General features: G+C 39.4%; 1 protein-coding gene across 1 annotated transcript in view; it reads left to right on the forward strand.

Moving 5' to 3' along the window:
* ctnna1 (catenin (cadherin-associated protein), alpha 1) overlaps window positions 1-19526 on the forward strand; it is a 266205-nt gene that overhangs the window by 150701 nt on the left and 95978 nt on the right. Inside the window, 2 exon segments of the mRNA XM_034181512.1 lie at window positions 8853-8933; window positions 9349-9501. Of these exon segments, the coding sequence (XP_034037403.1) occupies window positions 8853-8933; window positions 9349-9501 (234 nt within the window).

The following is a 19526-nucleotide window of genomic DNA, read 5'->3' on the forward strand; positions in this document are numbered from 1 at the left end:
AATTCCTTCTTTGAGGGGCCATATGGCATAGTCACACTGTTGAAATCATATTTGCTTAAGTTGTTTAAGTAAAGACTTAAAATTAGCCTTTTTCTGCCATTTACAACCTCAGTTCCAATGAAGATGGGACGTTGTGTAAAATGTAAATAAAAACAGAATGCAGTGATTTGCAAATCCTCTTCAACCCATGTTCAATTGAATACACCACAAAGACAAGATATTTAAGGTTCAAACTGATAAACTTGATTGTTTTTGTGCAAATATTTGCTCATTTTTAAATGGGTGCCTGCAACACATTTCAAAAAAGTTGGGACGGGACAACAAAAGACTGGGAAAGTTGATGAATGCTCAAAGAACACCTAATTGGAAACAGGTGAGTGTCATGATTGGGTATAAAAGGAGCATCCCCAAAAGCCTCAGCCATTCACAAGCAAAGTTGGGGTGAGAATCACCACTTTGTGAACAACTGCATGAAAAAATAGTCCAACAGTTTAAGAACAATGTTTCTCAACATTCAATTGCAAGGAATTTAGGGATTCCATCATCTACAGTCCATAATATAATCAGAGATTCAGAGAATCTAGAGAACTTTCTACATGTAACTGGCAATGCTGAAAACCAGCATTGAATGCCTGTGACCTTTAATCCCTCAGGTGGCACTGCATTAAAAACCAACATCATTGTGTAAAGGATCTTACCACGTGGGCTCAGGAACACTTCAGGAAACCACTGTCAGTGAACATAGTTTATCACTATATCTACAAGTGCAAGCTAAAACTCTACCATGCAAAGCGAAAGCCATACATCGACATGCAGAAACACCGCCGCCTTCTCTGGGCCCGAGCTCATTTGAAATGGACAGAGGCAAAGTGGAAAAATGTGCTGTGGTCTGATGAGTCCACGCTTCAAATTTTTTGGAAATCATGGATTTCGTATTCTCCAAACAAAACAGGAAAAAGACCATCCAGATTGTTACCAGCGCCAAGTTCAAAAGCCAGCATCTGTGATGGTATGGGGGTGTGTTAGTGTCCATGGCATGGTAAAATTACACGTGTCTTGGCACCAACAATTTTGAAAGGTACATCCAGGTTTTGGAGCAACACATGCTGCCATCCAAGCAATGTCTTTTTCAGGGACGTCCCTGCTTATTTCAGCAAGACGATGCCAAGCCACATTCTGCACGTTACAACAGTGTGGCTTCGTAGTAAAAGAGTGCGGGTACTAGACTGGCCTGCCTGCAGTCCAGACCTGTCACCCATTGAAAATGTGTGGCGCATTATGAAGCACAAAATACGACAACGTAGACTCCGGACTGTTGAACAACTGAAGTCATACATCAAGCAAGAATGGGAAAGAATTCCACCTACAAAGCTTCAACAATTAGTGTCCTCAGTTCGCAAACACTTATTGAGTGTTGATAGAAGGAAAGGTGATGTAACACAGTGGTAAACATACCACTGTCCCAGCTTTTTTTGAAACGTGTTGCAGGCATCTATTTCAAAATGAGCAAATATTTGCACAAAAACAATCAAGTTTATCAGTTTGAACATTAAATATCTTGTCTTTGTGGTGTATTCAATTGCATATATGTTGTAGAGGATTTGCAAATTATTGTATTCGTTTTTATTTACATTTCACACTTCCCAACTTCATTGGAATTGGGGTTGTATGATGTACATATGGTGTACTTTTATTTAACTTTGTCATTTCTTTGATTGGGACGGTGAGTTTTCTTATTCTTAATGATGTTCCTGGAGGTGCAGTGTGCGACTTTTCAGTGTTGATTTACTCAGAGAATGCATTGAGAAATCTGCTGTCTTGTTGACGCATAGATTAGAAATGTGCATTTCATTAAACTAGGGATGTCCCGCCAAATCCAATTGCCGGTAAAATCCAATTACAATGGGACAGATAAAGTTATTAATTGGTCACTGTGGGATAAATTTATGAACGGCTGAGCCTTTTGGGGATGCACTTATTTCACTGAAAAAAGTGCATTTCCTCTCGCTTTGTGTGCAATATGTCAGTGAAGCAAGCTCTAACTGAGGATGAACGCTGCTGCTGAGTTCAGCACAGAGCACACTGCAAGTTTTAAAAGCACATTTCTGCTTAGCTTCAAATATGCAATAAGTTTATTTTTCAGCACAAAGCATTGTGCATTTTTTTAAGTGCATGAACACACTGCTTCACTTTAAATACACAATAACTGAATTTTAGATAATAATCAATAGTGGTAGTCTGCTTGGCTGTTTCATAGTTCAGAGCTGATAACTGTGATTAAAAACAGCCAGTTGCTGCTCACACACTATGGTAAGTGTAGTTAGATGGGCGAACACCCCCCCCCCCCCCCCCCAAAAAAAGGAAAGCTATGGAATGGTTGTCTTAGAAGATATTATCAGTCTTTGGCTTCCTACTTGTAATACAGTAAAACCTGCATATAATGGATTCAGGTGGACCAGTGAATTTGGTCCGTTATAATCAAAATCCGCAATACGTATCAAACGGACAAAATTCGCAATATGAATAAAACGGACAAAATCTGCTGTACGTATAAAACGGATTAGTTACACAGGGTTCTAACTAGGATAAAATTTTAGCGTAGTGGTAATGTTGAGGGAGCGTAGTGACCGGAGGGGGTAGATGGTGCTGAAAGGGGGCAGCTTTTGAAAATTTAAGCTAAAAATTGGCCATTCTAGGGGTACCCAAAGGGGAAAAGCCAGGTACGACAGCCCAAGTCCCTTCATCATGTCCAGAAGGCTGGGGAAGTTTGTTGAGTGGGCAGTCTCATTCTGGGTTAGCCAGTACATGGCCCTCAGTGAGGGAGTCGGAGTCCGTGGACGTTTTTAAGTCAAGACTTAAAACCTATTTTTATTCTCTTTCTTATTAGTAGTTTTTATTTTGTTTTATTCTTTTACTTCTGTTTTTAATTAGGTATTTGAATTTTTTATTTATTTTCATTTTTTTTATGTTGAACTGTTCTGTGTGAGGCACCATGAGATGGCTTTTGTTGTAATTTGGCGCTTTATAAGCTGATTAAATTGAAATTGAACAACATTTTATTGAGTCTTAAATAAATATGAAATTGGTTACTGGATCCTTAAACTCTGGACATAATAAACTCTATACGGTGGATCCTTGATCTTTAGACATAAACAGAAATAAAATGTTTTTTGTCAAAAGCATTTCCTTTGACATTATTATTGGCATGAATGTCTTTCCATATCTGAGCTGAGCTCTACAGCTCGCTGCGCTGCATGTCAGGTTCATAAAGAATGCAGGACGTCTCATTTTGGGAGGAAAAAACGTTTTAGTCAATTGTAGTTTGTCTGTATTGCAACGTTTGTAAGAGGTGTCATTTTATTTAAAGTGGCAGTTCTTTTTGAAGTTATTAATTCCGACCGGACTCTAACGTTACTTGGCAGAGAGCAGCGCAGCGTTTGGAGCTGTGCCAATGGAACGGAGGACGATTCCCATTTGTTGACTGCAAAGAGTCCCAGTTAGTGATTTTAATCCACACAAAAGTGACTCATGATATTTTAATGGCTTTAAGAGTGTTTAAGAAGCTGACTTACCACTTCTGAAGCGCAGCGAATCAAAGAGCCACGAGTCATTGAATCGAAGCATTGCTTCATTGATTCACGCTTCAGACTGGAGTCGCGCTGCAGAAACGGTTTATTACAGACCTGTTACGCTTATTTTCAATACAGCGTAATGGTCCAAAATTATAGCGGAACCGGCCTTAACGCAAGTTTGCGCTAGCTAGAACCCTGGTTACAGTCACGAGGTGCTGCACGATCTACAGGGGAATCCCCAGTACCAATTAGGCTTGCGTATTTTCTTGATTAAGCGCCTGACCTCTTGGGGTTGGTCAGGTTAGACCTTACCTATGCGTTGCACCTGAGGCAACTTTGCTGTGATTTGGTGCTATGTATGTAAATTAAGTTATTTCCTATTACTTTTTACTCTTTATTTTACTTTGTCTTTTGTTTTCTTGCTTGTTGTAATTTTGTTATTCTTGCATTCATTTGCTTACGATTGGGGGTGCCCATTTCTAATTATGTGCAGCACTTTAGTCAATTGCTATCATTCTAAATATGCTTTAGAAATAAAGATCGAGTTAAGTTGAATGACTGGGTCAGAACTTCGTCTGGAAAAAATAAACGCCTGCCTTAAATAAGTGCCAGGCATTATATGCATTAAAATGATTACATTAGGTTGAGTCACTCTTTTTTTTCCTGAGTCTGTTGCGGAGTTGTACCTTAAAATACTAAAGCCTGAATTATGGTTCTCCAGTCTGTGGACATGCAATGACGTCAACTTGCGCATGACCCTTTTAAAGTGCTCCATCTCATTTTTATGCAATTTAATGCAGGAACAGCAGCTTTTTTTGGATTAATTTGTCCCTTAATGAGCGCCACTTCTTTATACAATCATCAACCTCCAAACTGATGGTACTGTACGTGTAATTTTGAAATGAATTTGGGTCATTTGAGTGTCTTTTTCCAATTCTGTGTTGTAAAGTTGGTCATATATGTAGACTTCTCTGCCAAATGTATTTCATCCGTGATCGAAATGTAATCAGCCTGCACACTGCAAGAACTTTTAAAATATGACGGAAGAGGAAGGAGTGAATCCCCTCAAATGTCAAATCATGGGCCTTTGCGGTCTCCGGCATTTAGCAGGTGCGTGTCAGTCCCCACTAAAAATCGGTCTGCCCTGTCTTCACTGCGCATGCGTCATTTCGGAGCATTGCCAGTATTTCACCGATTATCGCCTTGTTTCTGCTTCAAACTGCACTCCAGTCATCATCTATCTCAGCGACAGATATCTGAAGCTTTTGTACAACAATCATTTCCACATAAATTCAGCATTATTTCATAAGCCACGACGAGCTGCTCCTGCTGCGTTCACTGCGCCTCCGTCATTTCAAAGCATCGCTGATTATCGCCTCGTTTCTGCTTAAAACAGCCTTGTTTCTGCTTAAAACTCACTTTAGGATGATTTAAGAGGTTTTACTTTGTCATCTGATGGTTAATAATCCCATTATTCCCTTTGATCGCTTTGGGTGAAGAGAGTCTGTCTCAGATGAGCTGCTGAGCTCCAAAATGACACATGCGCAGTGGAGGCAGGACGGGCCCATTTTTGGGGAGGACCGTTCGGTCTGCGACACCGGGTCTGAGCATGGTTTGAAAAACATAAATGGCTGGGCTTTTAATAAAGGAAATTCGGTACCCACTTTCCTCAAATCTGCGAGTATCAGAGCTCAACTTCATTTCATACCTCTGTTACTGGGCATGTCCAGACTGCTCTGTCTGATATATACAAGGGGTTTGTAATGGTAATGCATTGTGATCGGACTGGACATTTTCTCTGATGTGAGCGAAAATCCGTTATATACAGTGTTTATTACATGGAAAACCATACAAAAGCATTTGGACTTTTGCTTTTGTCCGGTGAGTGCAAATATCTGGTTTAAACAATGACAGTTTAGGCAAGTTTTAATGTGTATAAGCAAACATTGATGCATCTTGAACTGTTGACTTGGAAAGAAAGTTTAGTTTTTAAGGATTTATTGTTAACATCAGAAACTTAAAAATTGTAATAGACTTATTTACTATGACTTATTCAGCTGGTAACTGTAAAGTAATCCACATTTACCTGAAAACAGAAAATGTACAGTTAAAAAATATCAGCCATAAATATTGTAATTATTCTTTATTTACAACTGGCATTGAGACTGGCTGCATGCGCATTGTTGGCCTGTACATTGCTTTAAAAGGCCTATTTTTACATTTGATTGGGCCTTTTGTCCACTGACATTTTTTACCCAGGAACATTCCTGTTTACTTGTGATTGTTTTGTCTGATATACACACTTTTAATTCATTTTTGTTTAAATGCTGGACTACGTAACTAATAAACAACAAAAAAAAAATCTCACAGACCACCCAACTCTCAAAATATCCAAAAACAAAAGGTCTGCTAACTACTCCATTATATTACTATCTGTTAGTATTTGGAGTCATTTTTAAAAGGCTTAAAAACATTTAATTTAGAATATAGAAATTTAAAATGTGATATTTACCAATATACTCAGAGGATTAGAAGTCACTCACAGGTTACCAGTGGTCCATGGGCTACTCTTTGAGAAATGCTGCTCTATACTTTGATAATTTACTTGGTCGCGGCCATGTCACTGCCAGTTTACTTCCGTGTCGGGCGCGTCGCTGGTGTGAAACTCCGCAGGTGTCAGCATGTTTTACCATAGAGATACATTGTGTATGTGGGAGTGGTATTTACTTTTGAATTCCAGATTTAAGTAATTATTTGATTTTAGCTATATTTCTGTTGTTGGGACCTCAGTGTGGCCTTCAACTATTCAGAGGGTTTGGATAATATCACCGTGAGCGATATAAAACCAAATTAGCAGCAGCAGGACTGGCATCTCACCCGTACCAACATGAAGCTGGATGATGGAAACATGATCCCACACAATGGCCAGATGTTCAATGAATATCCTGATATTTATTCCTACCACATAGACACACCAGATATTTTTGTATTTTATATTATTTATGTCGCTTATGCATTGTCAATAGCTGGTCTGCTCCAGGAGGGGCCAGCTGCTGATTATTTTCCCCCAAAGTAACACATGATCGATGTGACGTATAATCCTCTTGGTGTGTCGTGGTGGATTTGAATTTTTTCTCGTTTTGTTGGTACAACCCACTGCCTCACATTGCTGTGGCGTTAAATAAAACACAACAAAACAGTGGTGAAAATTAAAAAACACATTAACTTCATTGTCTGCTATTGTTATTACTATGCTACTATGCTTACTATTACTGCTATTGTTTATACACCAGCCTGTGTTGCTAAGAGCTCAGAGTGTGTGCCCGGATGTGCGACCGAGTCAATAGAGAGTTAAATTGCTGCACATGTTCAGCAGCAAATAAACATTCCTTGGTTTTTGCAACACTCAAGTCAATTAGGTCTAAAGACAAAACAACTTTCCAGTTAACTTGAACAGTGCACTGTTGTCATACTTTATGTCCTGCTGGGAAGCGATTGCAGAGAGTGGGGGAAAATGTGGTCACTCTCAGGGGATGTGATAGCTGTTAAGTAGTGTTTAACATTTGCTGGCTTGCCATTTAGTGTTCAACAGTGTTAATTTTTTTTAAAAAGAACAGTGGGATTATTAATGGCTGTCTAATTGAATTATTCCCTCTGGAAATGTGAAATCTGTATTTTGCTAATCTATGATTATTTCTGTGAAAACATCCTTTACTTTCATTGCATTTTTCCACGATCCTTGGAACTAGCAGTTGTAAGAAGAGGTGTTACTAAATCTGTCCTAAAGGACATGGATAGAGACTCATTTGAGTATCATAAAAGATGCTGCAGAGAAACTGGCTCCATAATAAGTACCTGAAGAAGTGCTTTAGAATTCTCTGGCTTGGAAATGACATATAGGCTAGATATGAAAGAAATGGGATAGAGAGAGTTGGGACAGAGCAAAGTAAAGCCCTACCCAGAGCACTGTATCCAACCAACACAAAATCACAAGGGATTAGTGCCTTTGGAGTGCCTGTGCCCATACCTATGTAGACAATCCTCATAGGGCCAAGTGTAGAAAGGAGCGGGTCAGTGTCATCACCATATTTGATATTTAATAGTGAGCCATTCTAAAGCTGATAAACAGTCCATAGTCCAACTGCTTCTTTTCCTTTTCTCTGTGGCTGTTTTCTGTTTATCTAAGGTTCTTTTCATTTTTTTCTGTTTCACCATACCTTTCGTTTTTCAGAAACTTTTAGTTTTTTAGCTTATGTTGTAACAATGTACAGAATGTGATTCAGAATCTCTCTCCTCTGTGGTTCGGGATTTGGCTACTCATTGAGTCACTACTGCAATTGGTGTAGTAATTTCAGTGTAAATATGGTCTGAGTCTCTTCTGCAGTTTAGGATATTGGCTATTTGGAATTTATCCAATATTTTAATTGTAGTATTTTCCTTTTTTTTTTTTTTTTTCCTCAAAAGGCCACACAATCAAGATAAACAGTTGTGTATTTTACACACAACTGGTTGTTGTTTTTTGTACAAATTAGTTTTTGTAAAAATTAGGAAGGTATGAATAGGGTTAGGTATCAGGAACTGATTGTTTTCGGGTATCATTAAGAAATGATTCGATCCATCGGCATGAGTAACCTTTTTGCTTAGCGATTCCCTTCAGAGTGGCCAAAAACAATGACAACGATCATTTCTCTACATTGATTACAGACCCTGCAGCGGGTCTGTAATCAACCGTTTCTGCAGTGCGGCTTTGTTTTGAACCTTGAACCAGTGATGCAGTGCTTCAATCTGCTGCTTCGTTGGTTCTTTTTTATTTTGCTTTATCTTAATTTTTCCCCACTAAAACCCTAAAGAGCATATGTCTGAGTAATATTTACCTTTTTATGCTACTGGGATGAATTTGAATAAGGAAAGTTTATTTTTTTTTTTCCTTCCCCCTCACCAAAAGGGATGCTGCACTCACTGCAGTTTATTGTCTGGAATAGCCCTAGATTGCATTTCTGAGTCCAGAATTCAAAATTTTCGTGTCACATTTTGTTAATTTATAGGTAAAGTGTAAAATTTGTAATAAAGGTGAATTTGTGCCATATTCTTTGCATCTGTTATGTCTTTGCAGCCTAAATTTCTAACCTTTAACCTGTCCAGGTGCTCCTTCTGTTGTATGAATTAGACTTTTGATTAAAAACTGCACTGAACTTTTTTTTGCTAGCAATGTAAATGACCATCAAGGAAAGTAAAGCTATTGTGACACCCTCGAATCACTCTTTGATGTTCATTTTTCAGGCGGGCAGGAAGGACAGAAGTGACGCTCTGAATACTGCTATTGATCGGATGACAAAGAAAACCAGAGACCTGCGCAGACAGGTTTGCTTTTCTTAATGTGTGTGTGTGTGTGTGTGTGTGTGTGTGTGTGTGTGTGTGTGTGTGTGTGTGTGTGTGTGTGTGTGTATACATAGCACATTTTAACTGTAGCATAGCTAATACTACCTTCCCTGCTCACCCAAAACCTATTCCCTGAAAAACATGACTGTGCATAGGTAGAACTTCATCTAGTATCCAAATAATTAAAAAATTATACCAATGCTGTAAAATACATTTTTGATACGAATTAAGATCGAACAAAGTTACTTAAACACTTTTGGATTATATTGAAGGGAGCATTTCTATGTTTGTATAATAACAAATAATGGTCATATTTTTTTGCATTTATGTGAAACCTGCCACTTGGTGGAGTTGAAATAAAACTTACGTCACATTTTTTTTCTCTCTGCTTTCATAGCTGCGTAAAGCTGTAATGGATCATGTCTCTGACTCCTTTTTGGAGACCAATGTTCCCCTCCTGGTCTTGATAGAAGCTGCCAAGAATGGTAACGAGAAGGAAGTCAAGGAATATGCACAGGTGTTTCGTGAGCATGCCAATAAACTGATTGAGGTAATGTATAATTTTGAATCACTGAATAATCAAAAACCTGATGTGTAACAGTGTTGCTGAGATGAACCATTGGTGTGTAACGTGGGTTTGGATGGAAATTTATTCATTGGAATTATATATTCATATTTGAAAATGAAAATGGTACAAATTGATGTCATGCTGAGGTCAGATCTGGAAGCCTTTGCTGGTGGCATCGCACATCGCTGAATCCACCATGCAATGTATCCTCTCACATCCTCTTTGACAACAACCCACGCATACCACTGGCCCATTCCCATTTTCCAAAAGTAAAAGTAGTATCTATCTCAGCCAGGTGATGTGTTGGCACCCCTTTGGCCTTTTCAATTTGGTAGGGTCCTCAAAAGTGAGGCATCTGTGCAAAGGGCTATGCTCGGAGAAATGTATTACAGTAGTGTTGTAGCTGATGATTCTTAACTGTCCTTATCAGTTTCTCTAAACTACTCATTTGACATAGCCATTCTCGTGGCAAGCAAGGATTCTAAGGAGAGGCAGAGTACTCTGACCACATACAGACCCACCGAGTCCAGGCAGCTATTGAATGTCTGGATCTTAATCTTCCTGTTGGACAGTCGTAAACCCAGATACTTAAAATCCACACTCAGCCTTGCAAGTGCTGCAATTGGACATCCATTTATTCCAAAAGGATCACTGCATCATCTGCAAATATGAGGTCCGTGAATCTTTCCTGACCAAAGGAGATCCTCAAGTCACTGGACTCCAAACCCATACCAAACGGCAAGTTTATGCAAGGATTAAAAACAATAGCAGCCAGAACACATTTGTGATAAATGCCAAAATTGGAGGTTGCTCTGTACTCTGGGAATTACAGAAACCACTATTGCTGGCTGCAAATACAACCCCTGGCAAAAATTATGGAATCACCGGCCTCGGAGGATGTTCATTCAGTTTAATTTTGTAGAAAAAAAGCAGATCACAGACATGACACAAAACTAAAGTCATTTCAAATGGCAACTTTCTGGCTTTAAGAAACACTATAAGAAATAAGAAAAAAAATTGTGGCAGTCAGTAACGATTACTTTTTTAGACCAAGCAGAGGGAAAAAAATATGGAATTACTCAATTCTGGGGAAAAAAATTATGGAATCATGAAAAACAAAAGAACGCTCCAACACATCACTAGTATTTTGTTGCACCACCTCTGGCTTTTATAACGGCCTGCAGTCTCTGAGGCATGGACTTAATGAATGACAAACAGTACTCTTCATCAATCTGGCTCCAACTTTCTCTGATTGCTGTTGCCAGATCAGCTTTACAGGTTGGAGCCTTGTCATGGACCATTTTCTTCAACTTCCACCAAAGATTTTCAATTGGATTAAGAGCCGGACTATTTGCAGGCCATGACATTGACCCTATGTGTCTTTTTGCAAGGAATGTTTTCACAGTTTTTGCTCAATGGCAAGATGCATTATCATCTTGAAAAATGATTTCATCATCCCCAAACATCCTTTCAATTGATGGGATAAGAAAAGTGTCCAAAATATCAACGTAAACTTGTGCATTTATTGATGATGTAATGACAGCCATCTACCCAGTGCCTTTACCTGACATGCAGCCCCATATCATCAATGACTGTGGAAATTTACATGTTCTCTTCAGGCAGTCATCTTTATAAATCTCATTGGAACGGCACGAAACAAAGATTCCAGCATCATCACCTTGCCCAATGCAGATTCAAGATTCATCACTGAATATGATTTTCATCCAGTCATCCACAGTCCACGATTGCTTTTCTTTAGCCCATTGTAACCTTGTATTTTGTGTTTCGGTGTTAATGATGGCTTTCATTTAGCTTTTCTGTATGTAAATCCCATTTCCTTTAGGCGGTTTCTTACAGTTCGGTCACAGACGTTGACTCCAGTTTCCTCCCATTCGTTCCTCATTTGTTTTGTTGTGCATTTTCGATTTTTGAGACATATTGCTTTAAGTTTTCTGTCTTGATGCTTTGATGTCTTCCTTGGTCTACCAGTATGTTTGCCTTTAACAACCTTCCCATGTTGTTTGTATTTTGTCCAGAGTTTAGACACAGCTGACTGTGAACAACCAACATCTTTTGCAACATTGCGTGATGATTTACCCTCTTTTAAGAGTTTGATAATCCTCTCCTTTTTAGATGCAGACTAAGGAGCAGATCTGATTTGATGCAGGTGTTAGTTTTGGGGATGAAAATTTACAGGGTGATTCCATAATTTATTCCTCAGAACTGAGAGAGTCCATATTTTTTTCCCTGTACTTGGTCTAAAAAAAGTTACTGTTACTGACTGCCACAATTTTTTTTTCCTGATTTCTTATAGTGTTTCTTAAAGCCAGAAAGTTGTCATTTGAAATTACTTTAGTTTTCTGTCATGTCTGTGATCTGCTTTTTTTCGACAAAATTAAACTGAATGAACATCCTCCGAGGCCGGTGATTCCATAATTTTTGCCAGGGGTTGTAAAACTGCAGCAACAGCTGTGGTGAAGAACATGCTCCCCAACCACTTCCCCAGTGTGTGAGTATTTTAGAACAGAGTTTTAGAATTTTTATTAGACATCTGTGAGAATGCAGATACTATATCTCGGGAATAATTTACACACAGATTTTGTGTGGTAACAAGTTTCCTCACTTGAGCGATTTGTGATTGCCTCTTTTTTTTTTTTTTTTTTTTTTTTTTTGAACAGTCGTCAATACATTGGTATTCGATATTCACGATATCTGTACTTTTTTTTTTGATGATAGCATTAACATGATCATTTTGCTCTGCATAATCATGACATTCTGAAACCAGTTCATCTCTAGTAGGTAGGCATGGTGGCCATGGTTAGCATGCCTGTTTCCACATTGGAGGGGTTCCGAATCAGTGCTACAACTGTGTTCCATGTAATGTTCTCTTGTCAGGAAGGGCATTTGGCCTAATATGTTTCCCAAATCAATATGCAGATCCATCTCTGATTTGCTGGGGGGAAGCCTAAGGGACCTTGACACTTGCACAAATTTGATCCCCTCGCTGGCACGCAATCTTGCATGCCAATAAGTAAACTCGTGAACTGTGCATAGCTGCGTGCCACTGCGGAAAGAAAATTTTGAATTTCTGGCACGCATTAATTTCTTGAACTACTCGTGAACATGGTGCAACCTATTCAAAAACTGCATGTCACTTGTCAATGCGTGTCATTACACGCAGCGCATCTAAACGATTATGACAAGATGCTACATCTATAATAAACATAATTTTACAGATACATTATTTAACTAAAAAAAAGGACCGAAAATGCAACTGTTCTACCAATCCATTACGGTATATACGAGGGTAGGCTGAAAAGTTCTAAGGCTCAATATAATGTAGTTAATGCATTAACTGTATCATAGTGAGCCTTAGAACTTTTCAGCCTACCCTCGTATATTATAAATAAGTACCTTTGTGATAAGATTCCACATGTATTCTTCACCACAAGGTGCACATGAGACAACCTATAGCTGTAGATAATGTCTCTGTGATTCTGGGAGTGATGAAAGAACGGTTTCATCAGTCAAGTTCTGAGAACAAATGCGTCATCAGCTATGAAATTATTATTTTATGTAGTGTGGCATCAAGCGGGTGCATTGGCATGACAGATTGCGTGGGAGTGCGGAGATCAACTTTGTGCAAGTGTCCAGGTACCTTTCCTTTAAGCGGTTCAGATAGACTTCTGAATGAAAGTAAAGTTTGCTTGCAGTGCCAGAAGAGCAATTCCAGCCGCGTGAAGCACTTTGTTCTTCACCCTCAATACCGTAGAGCCCTGCACTTTTTTTTTTTAATATACACTCAACAAAAATATAAATGCAACACTTTTGGTTTTGCTCCCATTTTGTATGAGAGGAACTCAAAGATCTAAAACTTTTTCCACATACACAATATCACCATTTCCCTCAAATATTGTTCACAAACCAGTCTAAATCTGTGATAGTGAGCACTTCTCCTTTGCTGAGATAATCCATCCCACCTCACAGGTGTGCCATATCAAGATGCTGATTAGACACCATGATTAGTGCACAGGTGTGCCTTAGACTGCCCACAATAAAAGGCCACTCTGAAAGGTGCAGTTTTATCACACAGCACAATGCCACAGATGTCGCAAGATTTGAGGGAGTGTGCAATTGGCATGCTGACAGCAGGAATGTCAACCAGAGCTGTTGCTCGTGTATTGAATGTTCATTTCTCTACCATAAGCCGTCTCCAAAGGTGTTTCAGAGAATTTGGCAGTACATCTAACCAGCCTCACAACCACAGACCACGTGTAACCACACCAGCCCAGGACCTCCACATCCAGCATGTTCACCTCCAAGATCGTCTGAGACCAGCCACTTGGACAGCTGCTGAAACAATCGGTTTGCATAACCAAAGAATTTCTGCACAAACTGTCAGAAACCGTCTCAGGGAAGCTCATCTGCATGCTCGTTGTCCTCATCGGGGTCTCGACCTGACTCCAGTTCGTCGTCGTATCCGACTTGAGTGGGCAAATGCTCACATTCGCTGGCGTTTATCACACTGGAGAGGTGTTCTCTTCACAGATGAATCCCGGTTCACACTGTTCAGGGCAGATGGCAGACAGCGTGTGTGGCGTCGTGTCAGTGAGCGGTTTTCTGATGTCAATGTTGTGGATCGAGTGGCCCATGGTGGCGGTGGGGTTATGGCATGGGCAGGCGTCTGTTATGGACGAATAACACAGGTGCATTTTATTGATGGCATTTTGAATGCACAGAGATACCGTGACGAGATCCTGAGGCCCATTGTTGTGCCATACATCCAAGAACATCACCTCATGTTGCAGCAGGATAATGCACGGCCCCATGTTGCAAGGATCTGTACACAATTCTTGGAAGCTGAAAATGTCCCAGTTCTTGCATGGCCGGCATACTCACCGGACATGTCACCCATTGAGCATGTTTGGGATGCTCTGGACCGGCGTATACGACAGCGTGTACCAGTTCCTGCCAATATCCAGCAACTTCGCACAGCCATTGAAGAGGAGTGGACCAACATTCCACAGGCCACAATTGACAACCTGATCAACTCTATGCGAAGGAGATGTGTTGCACTGCATGAGGCAAATGGTGGTCACACCAGATACTGACTGGTATCCCCCCCCAATAAAACAAAACTGCACCTTTCAGAGTGGCCTTTTATTGTGGACAGTCTAAGGCACACCTGTGCACTAATCATGGTGTCTAATCAGCATCTTGGTATGGCACACCTGTGAGGTGGGATGGATTATCTCAGCAAAGGAGAAGTGCTCACTATCACAGATTTAGACTGGTTTGTGAACAATATTTGAGGGAAATGGTGATATTGTGTATGTGGAAAAAGTTTTAGATCTTTGAGTTCATCTCATACACCTGCTGTGTCACCTGCTTACTGATTCCTCTAACGGATACCTCCTCGGCTGTCCTCTGTGCCATCCTAGCCTGTTTTCTCAGCTCTTTGTGCCACCAGACTGCACAGTGTGACTCTTTTGGATGTCTGCCTGATGAGATGAAGCAAAGTTCATCTTAAGCTCTTAATCAGTTAAAATGAATATTATATCGTCCAAAATTTGTTTTCTAGGCTTTTTAGTTTCATATGTCTCTGGTTTCATATTTTGCATTTTTCAGTTTTCTCAGTTGTGACTGTATTTAGAAAATCGCTTGCTATGAGCGTAATTTAGACCGGAAAAAGCTCAGCATAGGTGTGTGGCAGTTAAAGGACATTTATATGTGGACTCTTGGTTTATCTTTGAGACAGACCCAGTGAGCTCATCTGGGTCATTCCATTTGAAATCTCCCAAAATTGAGGGATCTCCCAGCTTGATGGGCTCAATTACTTAGTTCTTTGATATTTTGTAGTCTGGGGTAGTAGAAGATAATAGCAGTTGGTTTTAGCTCAATATCTCTCTCCGTTCAGATTTTATGGGGGTTTGAAAAAGGGGCCGTCAGCGTTAACCATCTATAGCCCGTTTGTGAGCATTTTCAACTGCTTTTATTTCAAAATTTAAACAAGATATCATGTTCATTATTTCAGAATATGTTTATTATGTTTCCAATACTTTGCAGAAAATACTCAAAGCATCATTAACCCCTTGTGGACTGTGCTGTTGCCAAACAAGTGAAATTTGATTGACGTGGTCAGAAAATGAGCCATTTTAGCGGTGTATTTTCTTACACTTCTAAAACAATGTAGGTTTTGGAGTTTCTCTTGCCTACAGAACACAGAAAAGGCTATCCAAAAATGCATAGAGAACACAAATACTAATCTTGAATTCTGAGCAAAATTAACCCCTTTCCGCCCAACTTAGTGGACGGGGCCCTTTTTGGCTTATTATTTGACCATGTGGGTACCCTTAGATTTCCAAAATGAAGGTGTCATTTGAAAGCTCTTGATGAGTACTACAAAATAAAACCAAAGCAAACATGGAACAAACATTCCTTCATAGAAAACAATAGCATGCTTTTTAAGAAAAATGTTTCAGCAGATCCCTGTGATATACAGCAAATGTAAACAAAATGTACAGTTACATTAAATCACACATGTAGGAGTTTGTGAATACTCAACATAACTACACTTTTACAAGCCATGCACCAGTTACTATCATTTATTACTTCATCTATTTTCTTGCCAAATAAACAATACATGAAATTGTGTAAAATCTGTTTTTAGACCAAAATGTATCTGGGTTAAACAAAACCAAGAATGACTGAGGCTAGCAATTTTAATCAATCAATCAATCAATTTTTTTATATAGCGCCAAATCACAACAAACAGTTGCCCCAAGGCGCTTTATATTGTAAGGCAAGGCCATACAATAATTATGTAAAACCCCAACGGTCAAAACGACCCCCTGTGAGCAAGCACTTGGCTACAGTGGGAAGGAAAAACTCCCTTTTAACAGGAAGAAACCTCCAGCAGAACCAGGCTCAGGGAGGGGCAGTCTTCTGCTGGGACTGGTTGGGGCTGAGGGAGAGAACCAGGAAAAAGACATGCTGTGGAGGGGAGCAGAGATCGATCACTAATGATTAAATGCAGAGTGGTGCATACAGAGCAAAAAGAGAAAGAAACAGTGCATCATGGGAACCCCCCAGCAGTTTACGTCTATAGCAGCATAACTAAGGGATGGTTCAGGGTCACCTGATCCAGCCCTAACTATAAACTTTAGCAGAAAGGAAAGTTTTAAGCCTAATCTTAAAAGTAGAGAGGGTGTCTGTCTCCCTGATCTGAATTGGGAGCTGGTTCCACAGGAGAGGAGCCTGAAAGCTGAAGGCTCTGCCTCCCATTCTACTCTTACAAACCCTAGGAACTACAAGTAAGCCTGCAGTCTGAGAGCGAAGCGCTCTATTGGGGTGATATGGTACTATGAGGTCCCTAAGATAAGATGGGACCTGATTATTCAAAACCTTATAAGTAAGAAGAAGAATTTTAAATTCTATTCTAGAATTAACAGGAAGCCAATGAAGAGAGGCCAATATGGGTGAGATATGCTCTCTCCTTCTAGTCCCCGTCAGTACTCTAGCTGCAGCATTTTGAATTAACTGAAGGCTTTTTAGGGAACTTTTAGGACAACCTGATAATAATGAATTACAATAGTCCAGCCTAGAGGAAATAAATGCATGAATTAGTCTTTCAGCATCACTCTGAGACAAGACCTTTCTGATTTTAGAGATATTGCGTAAATGCAAAAAAGCAGTCCTACATATTTGTTTAATATGCGCTTTGAATGACATATCCTGATCAAAAATGACTCCAAGATTTCTCACAGTATTACTAGAGGTCAGGGTAATGCCATCCAGAGTAAGGATCTGGTTAGACACCATGTTTCTAAGATTTGTGGGGCCAAGTACAATAACTTCAGTTTTATCTGAGTTTAAAAGCAGGAAGTTAGAGGTCATCCATGTCTTTATGTCTGTAAGACAATCCTGCAGTTTAGCTAATTGGTGTGTGTCCTCTGGCTTCATGGATAGATAAAGCTGGGTATCATCTGCGTAACAATGAAAATTTAAGCAATACCGTCTAATACTGCCTAAGGGAAGCATGTATAAAGTGAATAAAATTGGTCCTAGCACAGAACCTTGTGGAACTCCATAATTAACTTTAGTCTGTGAAGAAGATTCCCCATTTACATGAACAAATTGTAATCTATTAGACAAATATGATTCAAACCATCGCAGCGCAGTGCCTTTAATACCTATGGCATGCTCTAATCTCTGTAATAAAATTTTATGGTCAACAGTATCAAAAGCAGCACTGAGGTCCAACAGAACAAGCACAGAGACGAGTCCACTGTCCGAGGCCATAAGAAGATCATTTGTAACCTTCACTAATGCTGTTTCTGTACTATGATGAATTCTAAAACCTGACTGAAACTCTTCAAATAGACCATTCCTCTGCAGATGATCAGTTAGCTGTTTTACAACTACCCTTTCAAGAATTTTTGAGAGAAAAGGAAGGTTGGAGATTGGCCTATAATTAGCTAAGATAGCTGGGTCAAGTGATGGCTTTTTAAGTAATGGTTTAATTACTGCCACCTTAAAAGCCTGTGGTACATAGCCAACTAACAAAGATAGATTGATCATATTTAAGATCGAAGCATTAAATAATGGTAGGGCTTCCTTGAGCAGCCTGGTAGGAATGGGGTCTAATAAACATGTTGATGGTTTGGATGAAGTAACTAATGAAAATAACTCAGACAGAACAATCGGAGAGAAAGAGTCTAACCAAATACCGGCATCACTGAAAGCAGCCAAAGATAACGATACGTCTTTGGGATGGTTATGAGTAATTTTTTCTCTAATAGTTAAAATTTTGTTAGCAAGGAAAGTCATGAAGTCATTACTAGTTAAAGTTAATGGAATACTCAGCTCAATAGAGCTCTGACTCTTTGTCAGCCTGGCTACAGTGCTGAAAAGAAACCTGGGGTTGTTCTTATTTTCTTCAATTAGTGATGAGTAGAAAGATGTCCTAGCTTTACGGAGGGCTTTTTTATAGAGCAACAGACTCTTTTTCCAGGCTAAGTGAAGATCTTCTAAATTAGTGAGACGCCATTTCCTCTCCAACTTACGGGTTATCTGCTTTAAGCTGCGAGTTTGTGAGTTATACCACGGAGTCAGGCACTTCTGATTTAAAGCTCTCTTTTTCAGAGGAGCTACTGCATCCAAAGTTGTCTTCAATGAGGATGTAAAACTATTGACGAGATACTCTATCTCCCTTACAGAGTTTAGGTAGCTACTCTGCACTGTGTTGGTATATGGCATTAGAGAACATAAAGAAGGAATCATATCCTTAAACCTAGTTACAGCGCTTTCTGAAAGACTTCTAGTGTAATGAAACGTATTCCCCACTGCTGGGTAGTCCATCAGAGTAAATGTAAATGTTATTAAGAAATGATCAGACAGAAGGGAGTTTTCAGGGAATACTGTTAAGTCTTCTATTTCCATACCATAAGTCAGAACAAGATCTAAGATATGATTAAAGTGGTGGGTGGACTCATTTACTTTTTGAGCAAAGCCAATAGAGTCTAATAATAGATTAAATGCAGTGTTGAGGCTGTCATTCTCAGCATCTGTGTGGATGTTAAAATCGCCCACTATAATTATCTTATCTGAGCTAAGCACTAAGTCAGACAAAAGGTCTGAAAATTCACAGAGAAACTCACAGTAACGACCAGGTGGACGATAGATAATAACAAATAAAACTGGTTTTTGGGACTTCCAATTTGGATGGACAAGACTAAGAGACAAGCTTTCAAATGAATTAAAGCTCTGTCTGGGTTTTTGATTAATTAATAAGCTGGAATGGAAGATTGCTGCTAATCCTCCTCCTCTGCCCGTGCTACGAGCATTCTGACAGTTAGTGTGACTCGGGGGTGTTGACTCATTTAAACTAACATATTCATCCTGCTGTAACCAGGTTTCTGTTTTTCAGAATAAATCAATATGTTGATCAATTATTATATCATTTACCAACAGGGACTTAGAAGAGAGAGACCTAATGTTTAATAGAC

The sequence above is a fragment of the Thalassophryne amazonica genome, chromosome 11, assembly GCF_902500255.1.
Source record: "Thalassophryne amazonica chromosome 11, fThaAma1.1, whole genome shotgun sequence".
Taxonomy (NCBI): domain Eukaryota; kingdom Metazoa; phylum Chordata; class Actinopteri; order Batrachoidiformes; family Batrachoididae; genus Thalassophryne; species Thalassophryne amazonica.